Source organism: Abrus precatorius, unplaced genomic scaffold (assembly GCF_003935025.1).
Source record: "Abrus precatorius isolate BTA unplaced genomic scaffold, Abrus_2018 Scaffold5, whole genome shotgun sequence".
NCBI classification, from domain to species: Eukaryota; Viridiplantae; Streptophyta; class Magnoliopsida; order Fabales; family Fabaceae; genus Abrus; species Abrus precatorius.
In genome coordinates, this window is record NW_020874395.1 from 16,099,129 (window position 1) to 16,116,965 (window position 17,837).

Here is a 17,837-nt window from a genome sequence, read left to right on the forward strand (position 1 = left end):
TTAACAAGAAAGTCATACTTCTCATGCACAACTATTTATTTAATATATATAAAAAATGAAAGTCAGAGTACCTACTCATGACTTTTTTATTATTATTATTATAAAAGTATAATAGTATATCACAAAAATCGCATTTACTTTTTAATTTTTAGAAAATATAATCATATAGAAGAGATATGTCTTATTTTATTTACATAAAAAAATGTAAAATTATCTAATTTCGTAATTTTGCAATGAAACTGCACTGCATGGGACGTTAAAGAACCATGCCCCGTTGTCACGACCCCAATCATAGTCAAAGATGAAACATGTAAAAGAATTTCTTTGAAAATACACTTATCCCTAATTTAATTTTGAATATAATGTTATATACAAAAAATAAGTTCACTACAAGAATTGATTTATGCAGAGAGAAGAGTAATAATTGAAAACCATGAAGTTTATTGAGGAGACAAAAGCATAGCAAAGGAATTACAAAGCCAACTTTTATAAATGAAAAATAGAACCATCATATATCTAAGCACTAATTCTCATCCAAGACCTAACCATGATTGATTCCTTCACTTTATTTTCACTGAAATTCTCTTGTCGGGAAATGATATTAACACCTTTGTTTTGCCTTAAGCTTTGTTTTCATCTTGACGCTTGTTTCTACAAAACATGAATTGCCATTACTTGATAAAGCGATTTGCAGCCCCAGCCAATCATTTATAACTCCTCTAAATATCATAACACGTACACTGCACCCAAAGAATAGATATGATCATTTGTTTCAGAAATCATATATTGCATGGTGCAACAGCTTTCATTTTCGCAAACATGAAATTATTGTGTATTTAGATTTCGGACACTGCACCCAAAAATCAAACGATCATTCGTTTCAGAAATCATACTGTAGAGTGCAATAGCTTTCATTCTCCGTATACATGAAATCACTGTAAAAAAAAAACCTACTTAAAATATATACCTTAATTAAATTATCGTCCACCGTAGAAAAATTTTTCCACGCTGAAGTTGCCGTTGTTGTTACCCTTAATAGCACCTTCATTAGCAAGAACACTTGAAGAGGTTTGCCAGCGGTTTTGAAGTCTAGACATTGAAAAGTTGTCACTATCTTCACTTTCAGATTGCCAGAACATGCTGTTACGTCGCTGCTTCTGAATAGCAGCACAATGAGCACACATTGTAGTCCTCCAAGTTTTGGTTCTACAAGCTTCTTCAAACATGTAAGATAATGCAGAAGTAGGGTGTTGCACAGGACCTTCCACTTCAAATTCCAAATGCCCATCATAATTTGACACTCTGATCTTCACCACCACAGAGAGACCAACGTCTCCATCCAAATTATTGATATAATAATGTGCCACAGTCCCCATAAAAGGTTGTTCATCCCCTCTCTTTTTCTTCCACTCCCAAACTATTAGACCCTTTCTAGTTCCACTCCCATACTCGAAAACACTCGTTTCTGTAATAACATCACCACGTCCATTAGTACTCTTTCTTGGAACGAGAAGACTAGTTAGGAAAATTACTTGACCTAAACTGACGCTATTGGAAGTGAAATGGTTCGGATAGATGATCGTTTTAGTTTTTACGTTCAGAAGACCAGCTTCAGTTGTTTGTGCTCTATCGTAAAATGAATTTAAATCTTTATTTATACGGTCTTTGATTTGGATATCTAACTGCTCCCAAAGATTTTTTTCAAATCGTCTTTCGATGGTTTTGATTAAGATTAGCTTACAAGTTAACCCATCTTCTCCTGTGTATGATACTTCCCATGTCGTTTTGGTTTCATTATTGTCACTGTTATACTCAAATTTCTTTTCTTTTGAGCCGGTTGCAACAGATTTTAGCCGTAAATTGTAAGAAGTATCTGCACTACTGAGAAGACGAAAGCCACCGTGATTGTTTCCCATTTCTGTATATTTGTATGATAGTACTAGTTAGTAGAATGTATAGCCCACTTTCAAGAACATGCAATGTGACATACAATGGGTGAAATTAAACAATCTTAAATGAAAATCTGTATTTATAAAATTCTAGAAAAGTAAATTAATTAAGAAATTATCATCAAATCTATGTGAACATAAAAAGATCGGGCCATACCTGCACGTGCGTACAACTCGAGAACGCAAATGGATTATTTTGGTCAAACTGGCGCTAAGACTAATTAACTATGTATATGATCTGACCACTTCATCACTTGAAATAATCAAATCGTCCTTGTGCTTTGCATTTTGGGTTCGTATGACAAATATATAAATACATAGATTATAGAATCTTTTATTGTGAGGAAGGGAAGCGTTAATCTTCCGCAGATTAATTAATTGATTAATTAATTTAGGTGGCATCTAATTTTTTAACGTATATATTTTCCACTAACATCTGTCTTATGAATGACTCTTGTGCCGTTGCTGTTGTTCTATTCTTCCATTTGTTGGATTCGAGTAGCGTAACTGTAGTAAACTGTCCTATCTACATATCAAATTGATTCTTATCATATCTCGTACGTGTGTTATTCTAAAAATTACACGGAAGCATTAAAAAAATTAAAAGATATATAGAAATCATAGAACTTGAAAAGAAATTGAAATTGAAATCTTAAAAAGACAAGCAAAATTTAAACATATAATATTAATAAATAATAAATTAATTCACTTTTAACAAGCACTAAAAAAATAATATAATTATATTTGAATTTTATCCTAATTATTATAATAAATCAGTCTATGCACCGATAAAATCAATCCTTTTATTCGTAACAAGTATAAGCTTTTCTTTGGCAATATAATAAAAACATATATTATATGGTTAGAAACAATTTTTTCATTAAATGATTTTTTTAAGGAAACGTCAAATATTTACCAACAGCTTCTGACATGTGTGTGGAGTAAAGCATGTAATATACTATAAGTAAATTAAGCATCATTACAAAAGTAAATTTAACGCGTATTGATTTTCTAAGTCAATCATGTAATAAATAAAATTTTGTGGAACTCATATAAAGATTAATATGTTGAACCACGTTAAATTTGTGAATTTTTTTTTCCTGTGTGAGTGATTTCAAAGACAGGTATTTTAAGACAGAGGTAACATCCTAGTTTCTTCAAAATACAACCAGTCTTACAAGGTTGATGATATTCAGAGAAAAGAAGTAGAAAACCAATGGTCATGTTTTGGAGAAATTGTTTTATTCATCAATATGTGTTTTACAAAACTATTCCGATAACAACACATAGGTAACAACGAAAGTGAAAAGTAATAAGCAGACAAGACAAGGGATACGTTATTGTGTTAAAAGAAAAAAATAAAGCCCATAAATTTATTTTTCTTTGTCGCAACTGAGCAATCGCAACGGTACGGTGAAAAACATTTTCAAAAAAATATCAGAGGAGTCGCCACCAAAGTTTATTTTAAGAAAACTTTGGAAAAACTTTTTAAACTAATATGATCTTTGAAACCAAAAATGAGTTCAGAGTCATTTACGTGTAGGGAAGGTATTAGCACCCCACAACGTCCGTTTAAAAATGATTACCTAAAATTAATTGTGCAAATTCATTTTAATTTTAAAAATATTTATTTAATCCCTAAACATTAATTATTTTTATTTTAGAAGAAGAAAAATTATTTATTGAAATATTATTTAGTTTATTTTGAAAATTATTTTAAAAATTATTTTGACTTGACAGGTTCGGTTTCCGCTCCTACGTATCTCCGGGTGCAATAGGAATTCAAAGTCACGTAGTTCTATCTAAAAATTATGAAATTAATTGATTATAATTAACTTTAGTAAGAGAAAAATTATTTTTAAATTAAAATATTTTTTGTAAAATTATAATATTTAGGATACAAGATAACGCGCTTATACATGTACCCTACGAGAAACAATACAGAAAGTGAAGGAAAATCACATAACTATACTGCAAATGGTTAAAAATATTTTATTTGTAACTGAAGTATTTGAATTTTGATTTTGATTATAATTAACGTTGAAAGAGAATTTAAGATAGCGTACACTGTACATTAATTTCTTATAATTTTTGGACAATCGAAAGTAATGTAAATCACACATCAATATTGTAAAAATTTGTATAATAAAATGAAGAAATGATTGGTTATTTTAATTTTTAAAAATTAGAAATAAGACTTAAGAAAATTTAATGAATAAAGTTTTAAATTTAAATTTATAACGCGTAAAAGTAGAGTCGCTACACATTAGCATTATAAATTATTGTGTTAATAAAATAATTTCTATTTAAATTAACTGATTAGCAAAATAGTGATTATAGGGAACGTATTTTAATTGATTATTAAGATAATTTTATAATTAATTAAAGATAACATATGATAAATTAATGTTGCATAAAGCTTTAGGTAACATAGGTACATTCAAGTTTTATCAATTTATAACACACAACGGTAGAGAAGCTATACGTTAATGTTATAAATTGATGTAAACATGTGCTATTTATTCTTTTATCATGAAATAAATTTAAAATGTAGTTCATCTACAAAATAAAAAAAAAACATAAATATAAAATCAAATTACACTCCAAACTTATAGAACATCCCAAAAAATAAATAATAAAATAAACATAAGCAAAAATTTAAGAATAGTAAAAGGGAATTACTTATAGTATTTTACTAATTTTCTGTTTGATTTTAATGAAAAAAAAAGACATATTTTGTAAATAAAAATTGAAGCCAAACATAATATAAAAATAAATATTAATAGTAATAAAGATAAAATAAAAATAAATAAATAAATTAGAAAGAATTAATAATAGTAAAAGATGGAATAATTTTATTAAAGTAAATTAAATATAAGTAACCAAATAATAGATAAAACTGAAAAGCAAAATAAAAATGAATAAAATAAATTTAAATTTATTTATTATTATTTAAAAATTTTTTTGACTTCAGACGTGTTTAATACAGAAAAGGGGCCTAAGTCCAAAATTTTAAGAAATATTAAGAAGTTAAAAAATAAAAAATAAAAAAAAGACAAGAAAAAGAAAATAAAAAAGAAAAAGGAGCCGAAAGTTAGGATTTAAAATGACAAATGTTCAAGATTTATTGCAATCTGCCAATGACTCATCTGAGTAGTCATTTCCACTTTATTATTTCAATTTAATAATATTATATTATTTAAGATTAAAATAAAATAAAATAAAGTAATAATAAAAAAAGAAACTTTACGAACATTAGGTAACTTATACAACATTAGTCTCTCTTCTTCACTTCATTTGCAGAATATCAGAATGTGTTAAGAGTCAAAAGAATGTTATTGCAACGAGAAAGAAAGAAGAAAAAGGAAAAAAAAAAAACTTTAAATGCAGTTAATAAATATTTCATATCTGAATCCAAAATGAAGACTGTGAAGATTTAATGGTGTGATTTCTTTTCCTTCTAGTTTTTAATTTTCTTCTCTAGTCTATTTTTCGTTGTACTCACTTTCATTTTTGCTCTTTCTTCCTGATATCTTCCTCATTATTTGTTCTTCACTTCATTCATACTTTCTGGATATTTTTTTCGAAATCAAATTTTTTGAATTTTTTTTTTCTTTGAAAACTCATACTCCTTTTCAAATTTTTTCTCAGAGAAAAGAAAAAACTTGTCCTTTTCAACCGGGTCTTTTGCGTTTTTATACCGATCATTTTTAGGGTTTTTACGAAACGCTAAAAATGTTCAGTTTCTCATGCTTAGAACTGATTTTTGATTTTGAGTTATAAACCTAATGCAGGCCGCTGTTTCTGGAAAGCAAAAATCATTTTTTTTAAAAAAAATTCTATTTTTCTGTAAAACAATTTTTTTTAATTAAATTTTTTTATTTTTTATTTTTTTTTAAATTTTGGAAGTAATTTTTAGGAGGCAAAAATTGGTATTCACGTTCCTCCAAGATTGTTACGGTTTTCCATTATTAAAAACCGTAAGATTTCCCTCATGAAAACTACCATTACCTCATTGCCAACACTTCTTCTATTTTGCCAACGTAGTGCTACAGGAACTCTATTGTTATCTTCACTGTCAGATTGCCACGCGGCATTTTGCTACGTTGGGTCCAAATATTTGCTCAATGAGGACATGTCGTAGGTTTCCAAATTTCAGTTTTTATGACTTTATCAAATATGTACAACAATGCAGAAGAAGGGTGTTGCTCAGGGCCTCCACCATCATTTCCAAATTTCATTAACCATGTACACGTTTATCACACTTTTTTATATTGTAATTTTTTTTTAAAGTGAGAGTAATTTTTTAAAATTCATTAATTTACAAAGTATACATTTTGACATTTTAAAAAGTTAATGAATTTGTAAAAAAAAAAAACACTAACTAATCATAAAAATGTGTTGAAGAATATGTTATATGTTTAAAAGATTGTGTTACTAGCATATAACAGTTTGTATATATTATAATTGGTAAAAATTTAAAATAAATAGTTTAAAAATATAATTTATCTTTTTATCCTCATGTTATTTGTATTATATTTATACTTTAGAAGAATTGCATTAAAAAGAGAACGAAATCTTTAATCTGCATTCTGATAGTGGATTTTATTCATAAAACTTCCATATTTTATGCAATTAAAAGATTAGGAAAGTGGTGGTAAAAGCAATAATAAAGCAAATAAATTTAAAAATTGGTAGGATAGACTAATTTCAAAAACTAAAATAAAAAAATGAAGACAGTATTCTTCTTATTTGTAATAAACTCCCAAAAATAATAGAAAACACTCCAAATTCTTTCTCTCCAATTTTAACATAGTCGAAAGTAATGGTAAGAAGATTTAAAGACAGCAGAACTTTCACATTTAAAAATTATATAAAAAATTATTTTTATTAGTTAATTAAATTAACAATAATATTTAAATAAAACATTCAAATAAGGAGTGGTAATAAATTCGAGGGAGTGAGAAAATACACTCCATTCTTTCGAGAAGCAACTTTGTTTTGAACTAGGATTAAATTTAAGACCAAAAGTTAATTGAAATATTTTCTTTTATTTGATTCTTCCCTTGTAAGAGATGAGAACAAAGTTAAATTATATTTAATATAAAATTAACGATAATAATTATTTTAAATATTATTTTGAACTAGGATTAAATTTATGACCCAAAGTTAATTGGAATATTTTTTTTATTTGATTCTAGAACAAAGTTAAATTATATTTAATAGAAAATTAACAGTAATACACGAAATACACTCTTAATTTATACTAAAAGAAGGGAAGGAAAAAGAAAAGTAAAAACCTAATTATCCCATTTACTTCCAAGTAGAAGTCGCTTCACAATTAAATTTTGGTTATTATTGCCCTTAATGGCACCCTTATTTTAAAGAACGCTTCCATCGCTATGGGTGCGGCCATAACGCCTTGTTTGTGGAACATTGTCGCTTTCCTCACTATCATCAGACTGTGAGAAGCTGCTGCTATGTTGCTTCTGAATAACAGGACAATGAGGACACATCGTAGGCTTCCAAAGGCCGGTTCTAGAAATTTCATCAACCATCCAAAATAATGCAGAAGTAGGGTGTTGGATAGGACCATCCACAGCAAACTCCAAAAATCCATCATCTGAAACCCTAATATTTATCACAATAGAAAGGCCAATATCTGCTCCACCACTAACATAAGTGTAATAGAATGCCAAAGTCACCATGAAAGGCCTTTCATCCCCTCTCTTTTTCTTCCGCACCTCAACTATAACACTCTTCCTTGTTCCAATCCCATACGTATCAACGTGCGTTTCAATAACACTGCTCAAAGCATAGGTTCTCTTTCTTATTACAGCTTTACAAAGTTCCCATGTTAACCCTACACTATTTACGTAAAGAAGACCAGCCTCATCTCTTCGTACCTCATAGGTAAAGCTTCTGCTTTTCAATTTATCATCTACAATGTAGTCGTTGATTTTAATCTGTAACTCCTCATCATCAGGACTTTTTTCCTGTCGAAATTTTAGTTTTTTTGTCTTGCTTAAGATAAGTGTACAAATTGATCCATTTTCTGCATTATATGACATTTCCCATGTTTCTTTACATCCTCCTCCCGTAATTCGTAAGAGCTCAGATTTTTTTCTTTCAAGTCAATGGCAACAGATTTTCCCAATTGTATATGGTAAGAACAATTATCATTTCTTATAAGACGAAAGCATCCAGGATTGTTTCCCATGTGTGTATATATTTGTATTAGGTGTAGCTCAATTTCTAGAACATGCAACGTGATAGAACAGGTGACAAAAAGACAGAGAAGTAAGAATGTAGAGAAATGATAAAAATTTCAGAATGAAGAACTATATATGAAGATATGTACCTCCACATATAACTTGACGAGATAAACGATTTACTTTGATGAGATGAGCATTGAGACTAAGTATACTATAATCTATCCCACCACTTCACCTAAAATAATCAGATGATAGTTCTGCTCTGCACAACTGGGTTCTTATGGTAAACATATTAATACACAAATTATAGAATCTTTGCACTGTTATTGAAAAGCAAGCTCTATTCTAATTACACAGAATAATTTTGGTCGCATCTAATTCTCCAACATATTTATGATTCAGTCGACTGACATATGCACCTCCCAATTGATTCTTTTATATCACAACACAACAATATCTCTGTCTTTTTCTTTTCATTTATTCTATTCTTTAAATTTAATTTATATTTAAATGTAATTATTTATAAATTTTAAATTTCAAATCTTTATACTAATTGTAAATTTCATGTAAATATTATAATCGTGTAAATATAAATGAATAGGTTTTCTCTGGTAAAAAAATCAGAACAAATGCATTAGTCATTTTAATCATAAAAATAAGTTGAATACCATTTTCTTGAATATTATAACTTAGTTATTAATTTTTAAAAATTTTATATTATTTGACTTACAATTTGAATGAAAGAATTATTTTTTATATATTAACCATACAATCTACAATGGTTTCTATCGTAAAAATGTCGACTGAATTAATGAATTTTGTATTAGTAATTTTTATAAACACAACTTTCTACCTGCTATGACCACTTTATGCTGATGTGATTTCATATCCAAGAAGATTATGAAAATAGCTTGGGATTAATTCCAGTTGGTTTGTTTGTGTTTGATCACTATGGCTGCATAAGAATTATATTATATTTAAAAATAAGATCTTAAAGTTGAATTAATGATGGATATGATACAATTAAGGTTCTAGACATAGCTTAGGGAAAAGTATACGGTTTAATTATTTTGTTATGAATAATAAAGTACCTTTATTATTATGATGTATATAGGAGTTTGGCTACCCCTTTAACCATTTAATATATTTGTTATCGGTTCATAAAAAAATAAAAAAACCAAACAAAATGTTTACTATAAAAAGTTAATATATTAAAAGCACCAGTTCACTTAATTTTTACTTAAATAACTTAAATTTTTATTCTAATTAAAGTCTTAAAAGTGTAATTAAAAGTTCAATTTTAATATAATTGAAAATCAATTTCTTAATTCAACAAATATTTTCTTCAAATTAGAACATAATCACTTAAAATGTTTTAATTAAGCAAACATTAAGTTCTAGAATTCATAAAATCTCAAAATTAGAATGGAAACCACCAATCACGTTCCTTTATCTCATTTTAATTTATATTCCTCAATCTTTCTTTTTTCAAGTCAATCCTAATAGATTTGCCCAGTTCTTTAATTGTAAACTTTACATTAAAAACTATAAAAAAAATTTTTTTTTCGTTTTATTTGAATTATTTAACAAAACTTAACAACATTTGTTAGCATTTTCTTTTATATTTGAATGAGGAAGAGAATACACCTCCTTCTATGACATGCAACTTGACAAATTATGATTGTAATGACAAATTAGGATCGGTAATTATTGGGTGTAGTTTATAAAGTGTTGGATAGAGATACACCTTTCTTCTACATTTTTTTTTTTGCTGTGTTAAAATAAAGGGATAAAAACTATTTAGCCTTAAAAAATTTATACGAGGTGGCAGTAATTTTGATAAAATAGAATTAAATTATTCTTAAATATACCTTTTATATATCTTATTTAAAATTTATTTATTTTATCTATTTCTAACGTATTTAATCATTTTATCTATTCTTCTCTATGGTTTTTTTTTTATCATTGTAGTGTAATCTTAATTCCAAATTACCGTAATAGTATAAATTTTTACAAATTTATTGATATAGGATAAGCTGTTAGAAACATAACATCCCTTTGAAAGTTTTGCATCTTAAATATAACTTTCATGGTATTTTTTTTTTTAGGATTAAGAGTCAGTGATTAAAATAACGATTTGTTAAACAAAAATTTGAAGTCCTGTTTAGCAATTGTGACTACTCAGTGTGTTTGTTTTTCTGAAATAAAACTTCTCTTAAAAAAAAACAAGTCGTAATTTACCATATAATAACTTTTGCCCAATATAAATCGTCGTCAATATTACCACTCCTTAAAATACCATTAAAATTAATACTAAACATGTATTGTTTTAAGGGAAGTCGCATTTTGGATCTATGATCTTTTAAAGGGAACTCGTCTTTCTCAACCATGAGTCCTTGACTAATCTTAGATCCATAAATTTTTTAAAATCTACCCTATAATGGCAATTTGAGAAGCAAATTGCACTTAACTAAGTTCACTTCTCTCTTTCCTTTTTTTTTTCTCTTAATTATATATATTATACAAATAAATTTCTCGACCAAATACAAATACAACCCACCTTGTACTGAAAGAAGGGAAGGAAAAAGAAAGTACAAACAAAATACCTCATTCTCTTCCCAGAATAAGTCGCTTCACATATAAATTTTGGTTATTATTGTCACTAATGGCACCATCATTTGCAAGAACGCTTCTTCCTTCCACTATGAGTGTGGCCATGAAATTTTGTTGGTAGAGAATTGTCACTTCCTTCAATGTCAGATTGTGAGAACATGCTGCTACTTGCTACGTTGCTTCTTAACAGCAGCACAATGAGGACACATGGTGGGCTTCCAAAGGCCGGTTCTAGTAACTTCATCAAACATGTAAAACAATGCAGAAGTAGGGTGTTGGATAGGGCCATCCACATCCAAATCCAAATACCCATCATCTGAAACCCTAATATAAATCACAATAGAAAGGCCAATATATGTTCCGTAAGTATAATAGAATGCCACGGTCGCCATGAAAGGCATTAATTCATTCCCTCTCATTTTCTTCCACTCCTCCTTAACTATAAGACGCGTCCTTGTTGCAGATTCATACTTATAAACATCCGTTTCTAAAACGCTACTTAATACATAGCTTGTCTTTCTTGTAAAAGGTAGCGTCGATTGTGGCAAATTTACGTAAAGAAGACCAGCCTCATCTTTCAGTACCGAAATGGAAAAGCTTGTAATAAAGTCACTGATTTTAATCTGTAACTCCTCTAAACCAGGACTTCTGTAATCTTGTGGTGTTCTTTTGGTCTTGATTAATAAGAGTCTAGAAATTGATCCATTTTCTGCTTTATATGACATTTCCCATGTTTCTTTTATTCCTCCCATATCTGGTAATTGCTCAATTTGCTTTTCTTTCAAGTCAATGGCTACATATTTTCCTAGTTGTATATGGTAAGAATAACATCCATTTCCTACAAGACAAAAGCATCCATGACCGTTTCCCATGTTTGTGTATTTGTATTAATTAGGAGTACTTAGCTCAATTTCTAGAACATGCAACATAAATGAAAAACCAATAATGAAAAAAACATATATGAAGAAGATATGTACCTCCCCACAAAACTTGACGAGATAAACGATTTTCTTTGATCACTCTATTCCGCCACTTCACATAGAATAATCAAATGGCCCTCTTCGTATGCTCAGTTGGGTTCTTATAGTAAACATATAAATACACAAATTATAGAATGTTTGCATTGTAAGGGGAAGCGTTATTCTTCCGCAGAATCGCATTTAATTCTCCAATATATTTCCGATGCGGCTTTGCTTCGTTTTTCATCCAAGACTTCTTTTCTTCTCTTTTGCTTGATTCGTTCGACTAGTTATACTTATATGCACCTCTCAATTTGATTTTTATATCTAGATCTAGTAGATAACACAACACAATAATATCTCTTTTTTTCTATTTTATTGATGTTTAATTATAATTAATTATATTTTTAATTCTAAATTATATATATTGTAATTAATTGTAAATTTCATGTAAATATTGTAGTTATGCAAATAGAAATGAACGAGTTCAATCCATTGTTCAAATTTCTCTATTATATGCATGTTCCCTTTTAAAAATACAATTTCATAAACAGTACAGCTTTTTCTGAAAAATATCAAATATACCTAGTCACTGACAGAAATTAAGTGCATTTAGTTTTTTGAAAATAGTTTATTTTGTATTATTTTAAATTTTTAATAATTTCCATCAATAATAGAAATTTTCAATAAAAAAGATAATAATATAATAATTAAAATAAATATTTTCTCACTTTATAAGACAATAATCTTTATGATGGTTAATAGAATATACACGTGGGTTTTATAAAAAAGTTAAACTTCGGAATGAGAACTGCCTATAATGATTTCTATTTTCAATAAATGGTACTTTCAATTTAGATAAAAAAAAATTATTTATTTAATTGATTAGTTAATTCTCCAACTTAATACATAAGTATATTTTAAAAATAAAATTTTATTAACATTAACTTTTAAGATTGATTTTAAACATTTAAAAATAATTTTTTATTAAAAATGAGATATTTATTATATTAAAATTATAAAATTGTAATATTTTTTATTTTAACAAAATTATTAATTACTTAGTTGTAAGGACTGGTGTTAATACTTTTATAAAAAATAATATATATACATGCAATAAAATTGTGATACAAAGTGCTCTCACAATTTCAAGTCAGGTATGGCGAAGATTAAACATTCTTCCCAAAAATATCAACTTTGAATGGAAAAAACATTACCTTTATGGGAAAAAAAAAAAACCAAAATTAAGTGTGACCAAACTAATAGAAGATACCACAATTATCTGAAATGGCCCAATTGGAGTATATTTTTGGGGAGTTTGAATGGGCTGGGCCTTATGAGATGGTGGAAGCTGAGAATAAAGAAGGAGAACAGAGGTAGAAGAAGATGGAAGTGAACCAAAATTTGGTTTTGCATCGCCGGAAAAATGAAGCTGAAGCAGTTGGAAGGCTTCCTTTCTCATCTTCAGCAATTCCCTCACCCTAAGGTTTCCTCTCTCTCTCTCTCTCTCTCTCTCTCTCTACCACAGTTGTGAAGAATCATTCACTCGCTTGTGTCTGTGGATTATGGCAGGTGGAGCTTGAACAGTACCCTACGGGACCCCATATCGCTTCTCGAATGCTTTTCACTGTGCTCCCTCTTTCTCTTTTCCCAGTTTTTCATATTTCACTCCTTCTATGCCCCTTCTAACTATACTCATCAATCATGTTAAAGTTTGATTCTTTTGCCTTATCCAATGTTCCTCTTCTCGTGCTTGTTAATGGGTATTTTTTAACATATGTTTATTCATGCAAGTTCACCATACTAATATATGCAAATGCATCCTTTCGTGTTTGTCAACTTCTTGTTTGTAACAATTTCAACTATTTGTGGGGTTTTAAGGTAGCATTTCGAATATTTGCTTGCAATTCTCTGTAATTTGGTAAATCATCTGCAACGTTATTGGGGAGGGTATTGTAGTAAATTGATCCAATGGCGTGCACGTGTGTGTGTGGATTTGCAAAATGTTTAGGGATGCGTATGGTTTTTGAGTTTAGTGTGAAAATAGTTATAGTAATAGTAATTTCCACATTGTTAAAGTTCTGTTTCCTTTGTGTTTCTCGAGAATCAGGCAGAGAATTCTTTTGAGGATGTGAGCAACAAAGTTGTGGCTGACTTTGGATGCGGTTGTGGTACATTAGGTGTTGCAGCTGCACTTTTGAGCGCAGAGTGAGTTATATCTTTCACTGCTCACTCTTGTGGGATCTTATACCAGTTTGTCTTCTTTTTCGCTTCTCATTCTCTTACTTTTTTAATGCTATTGCTACCTAAATCAAAGCCAACATTAGAATTACATTAATAATACTTATTCTAAATTTTGAACCAGTAATGTGTAGGAACCGTCTTGAATGGATTTTTATTTTATTAAACCATTCACCATTTCATAGACATGGTCACTTGGAATTCGTCCTTTTTGAATCAAATCTAAAGTTCCAAAATTCAAATTGTTGTTTAGCAAAATAGTGCACCAAATACTTTTTTTAATCACATAAGATGTTTTTGTATTACTAGATCTAATATTCTCTTGATTTTTCTTAGCATTGATCAGACATGTTCTTGGCATTGACATTGATCCTGAATCTCTTGAAGTAGCATCTCTTAATGCTGAGGAACTTGAGGTATTGTCTTTCTGCTGATTATTATGGTAAATGAGCTTATAGGTTTCTTTTCTTGATAGCCAAGTTTCTTGTTTGAGAAAAAGAATATTAGTAATGTTTGATATATTTTGGATTTCAAACATAAAAGAGTGATGTTGTATGGAAAATATTCAGATTCTCAGATCAATGTATTAATGTTCTAATGGAATAAGAAGAGATGAAAAGTGGTTATAGCATGCTCTAGATGCAATAAATAGACCTTTTTTTTTATTGAATGCAATAATTATGTTAAAGTGGGCTAGTAATAATTGACACAAAAACTGCAGGTGGACATGGATTTTATTCAGTCTAATGTCTTGGACTTGGGATGGAGAGGTAGCTTTTCACATCATCTTCATCTTATGATACCATAACATTGTACAAGTTTGTGTCTTGAACCTGACTTTCTTTTTTGTGGTACATGAAGCAAAACTATTTTTTGGTGCTAGCAATTATCTTTGAAAAATTATAGAATGGCATCTAAACAAGTTTATAAGCACTTGAATTCCACTTCATATGATACCAGTTGCTTTCAAGATGCACAAGCTTTGAAATAAAATTGTCTTATTTTTATTATTATTTTGATTTATCAAGGGCTTTTTCTTTGTATCAGGTGTTATGTTTTGTGGGAAATCGGTTAATGTTTGAACACTATCCTTTTAATGACACCTATCTGGTTTTGCTTTGAATTTGTAGTTGAAATTTATGGTCTTAAAAAATGAGTTTAATGATGTCGATCTTGGCACTTTTATTTTTATATTTTGTAATTATTGGTATATGGAGCAACAACACTTTGAATGAAGGCTTGTTGCCTGGGTATATTTTGTGAATTGAGTCCTTAATTTCAACAGCAATGGGTATATTTTTTAGCCATCATTATATGATTTATATTGTAAGCTAGTTACAAGTATCCCATGATTTATATGATATTGTTGTTACTAAAAAACATGATCATGTGATCTAGTCATTGCTTTAAGGGGAAAGTTGGCTTGGAAATCAATTCTAACTCTATATTTATCTATTGCTGAATTTTTTTCTGTAACAAATTCATAATGGTTATCTTGGTATTTTCTCTAGGTCCAATTGTTGATACAGTTATAATGAATCCTCCATTTGGTACTCGAAAAAAGGGTGCAGATTTGGATTTTCTCCTTGTTGCTTTGAAGGTAAGCAATAACATTGATGCTGCTTATAAACGTATGATTGATGGGAATTCTAATATTACCACACCATATATTGCCTTGTCAGGTTGCTTCTCAAGCTGTTTATTCCTTGCATAAGACTTCAACAAGAGATGTAAGTCATTTTCATTTTAAATTCTAAGTATTAGATTGGGTGATTGAGGTCTGCCGTCTGCATCACTGTGTGCCCAAGCAAATTTTGACTTATTATCTCCTGCGTCATATATGTTGTTTTTAATCACAGAAGGTATATCAGGACAATAGCTAATAACCTTCCCATTCCACAAGGATGCCACTAGTGTTATTTTATTGAACCTTTTCATTTAGATTTTCATGAGAGTGTGGCATTGTTGTATGGAACTTATTCTATCCTTCCTCCAAATTAGTTTTTTGGATCTGGCTTAGCATTACATTTAATAATGATAGTTTTTAGACTATAACAAGTAGAATGCTCAGGTTGTTGGCTTAGTCTGAAATTTTAGCCATAAAGTAATTTTGGAAAAAAGCCGTGTCTTTTTTTCTCCTTTCAGTTTTTCTCAGGAAACTATAAGCAAATTATTATTTTCTTTAAATAAGTTAAACAAAACATGTAGTTTTGCCAGTTGCGATTTTTCACCAATGTTGGCTAAATAAGTTAAACAAAACATGTCCTTTGTACTTAATTTATCATAGGAAAAAGTTAAAACAAGTGTACCAACATCATAACCCAATCCTGCCCCAAGTTGTCATATCACTATATGAAGTTGTTTACTGTCTACTGACTTGGCTAATCATTTAAAGTCTAAAGAGATGTGGTATGGCATAATTATTGTTTGTACTTTTGCATTCTTGCCTTCGTTTCTTTAACAATTTAGTAACTAATTTTTCCTTGAACTATCCTCCTTTTTCTATATGTTGATTTATTATCTGATACATATTTAGATAAAATTCCTGTTAAAGCATTTTAGAAGTCTATCTTATACAGGGAAATTTTCTCACAATGAGAACTCAGTTCTACAAAATACAAAAACTACCAATATGTCTTTTTCTTCTCACCAATTGCTTTGTTATTTTATGTTTTATTTATGCATATTGCATAAGCACGAGTTTGCATGTAATCTGTAATTCCATGGGGCTTCTCAACAGTATGATATGATTTTTTTCCTCTTATGTGACAATACACCATGTTTCAATTTTATCTGATTGCAGCATGTGAAACGAACGGCCTTAAGGGATTTCAATGCTAGCACTGCTGAAGTTCTATGTGAGGTGAGTGTAGTTTACTTCATATTTGACTATGTTTTTTAGCACTATAATAAAAGTTAAATTTTCCTTTATATAAGCCAGGTTTAACTTTGATTTGAACCATGCCCAAGTTCTTACATTTCACTTAACATATCTACCTGTTCAGTTTTCTTATTCCAATTATTTATGTAGAAACCGACCACAATGCAATTTACCTGACTCTTGCTTTTGAAGTCTAATTTTGTTTTCATGCTTTGGCAGCTTCGATTTGATGTACCGAAATTGTACAAATTTCATAAGAAGAAGGAGGTGGATATTGCTGTGGACCTCTGGCGTTTTGTACCTGCAAGTCATCAAAGCAGAAGTATTTGATGCATTCAAGGATTATGTGTATTGGAATAGATGAATAAGATTACAAACTAAAAGGAAAATTTTTTAGGTACCTAAAAATATAGAAATCTTATTTCTGTTCTTTTTTTTTTTTTCCTTCTCTCTCTTTCTCTCTCTCTCTCTCTCTCTCTGTTACAAGCTCTTGCATGTTAAACTGGGGTGATGCCACTTCTGTAGTTGTATGTATCTATAAATTCAATAGTTGAGAAAGTTGCGTGCTATGTCTACTATCATAGAGCATCTTCCTGAAGTTGGATTTTAACAATCCGTTTTAAACATTTATCTGATTATGAAATATGGTGCTGTTTTTAATAATCCATTGCACCAAGATGCATAGGATCTTGTTATCATAACAATCACAAGACAAGGTTATAAAAAAAGTTACTTAGCCCCACATGAGGAGCATAGGAATTTCACGACCATGTTAGCTCTTCAGACAAAATATAGTAATTCTTAGTGGAACATATCAAGAGAGCTATCGAAAAAAAGTGTTTATTTTTGTGCAAGGAAAAAAAAAAACCAATTCTTGAGCATGCTCTAGGCACAATTTCCATATGTATGTTATATGTGATGTATTTCAAACGCGTATAACGTATAGCACAAGATGTCATGCCAATTTGGACTCCAGTTT

At 29.3% G+C, this 17,837-nt stretch overlaps 3 protein-coding genes across 3 annotated transcripts; 1 reads left to right on the top strand and 2 right to left on the bottom strand.

Moving 5' to 3' along the window:
- Positions 1 to 428: 428 nt before the first annotated feature.
- Positions 429 to 2,225, bottom strand: LOC113868190. Its single transcript, XM_027503797.1, has 3 exons — positions 2,107 to 2,225; positions 968 to 1,918; positions 429 to 740 (listed from the first exon to the last, which is right to left on the bottom strand). Exon 2 carries the CDS (start codon positions 1,914 to 1,916, stop codon positions 978 to 980), a length of 939 nt encoding a protein of 312 aa, XP_027359598.1. The 5' UTR covers positions 1,917 to 1,918; positions 2,107 to 2,225; the 3' UTR covers positions 429 to 740; positions 968 to 977.
- Positions 2,226 to 10,598: 8,373 nt separating this feature from the next.
- On the bottom strand, positions 10,599 to 11,844 carry LOC113866522. The gene is made up of 2 exons (XM_027501352.1): positions 11,755 to 11,844; positions 10,599 to 11,615 (listed from the first exon to the last, which is right to left on the bottom strand). The coding sequence occupies exon 2, from the start codon at positions 11,527 to 11,529 to the stop codon at positions 10,942 to 10,944; it is 588 nt and encodes a 195-aa protein (XP_027357153.1). The 5' UTR covers positions 11,530 to 11,615; positions 11,755 to 11,844; the 3' UTR covers positions 10,599 to 10,941.
- Positions 11,845 to 13,080: 1,236 nt separating this feature from the next.
- LOC113867844 (methyltransferase-like protein 5) lies at positions 13,081 to 17,411 on the top strand. Its single transcript, XM_027503340.1, has 9 exons — positions 13,081 to 13,222; positions 13,309 to 13,365; positions 13,847 to 13,944; positions 14,324 to 14,393; positions 14,699 to 14,747; positions 15,489 to 15,577; positions 15,660 to 15,707; positions 16,781 to 16,840; positions 17,078 to 17,411. Exons 1-9 carry the CDS (start codon positions 13,163 to 13,165, stop codon positions 17,186 to 17,188), a joined length of 642 nt encoding a protein of 213 aa, XP_027359141.1. The 5' UTR covers positions 13,081 to 13,162; the 3' UTR covers positions 17,189 to 17,411.
- The last annotated feature ends 426 nt before the right edge of the window (positions 17,412 to 17,837 follow it).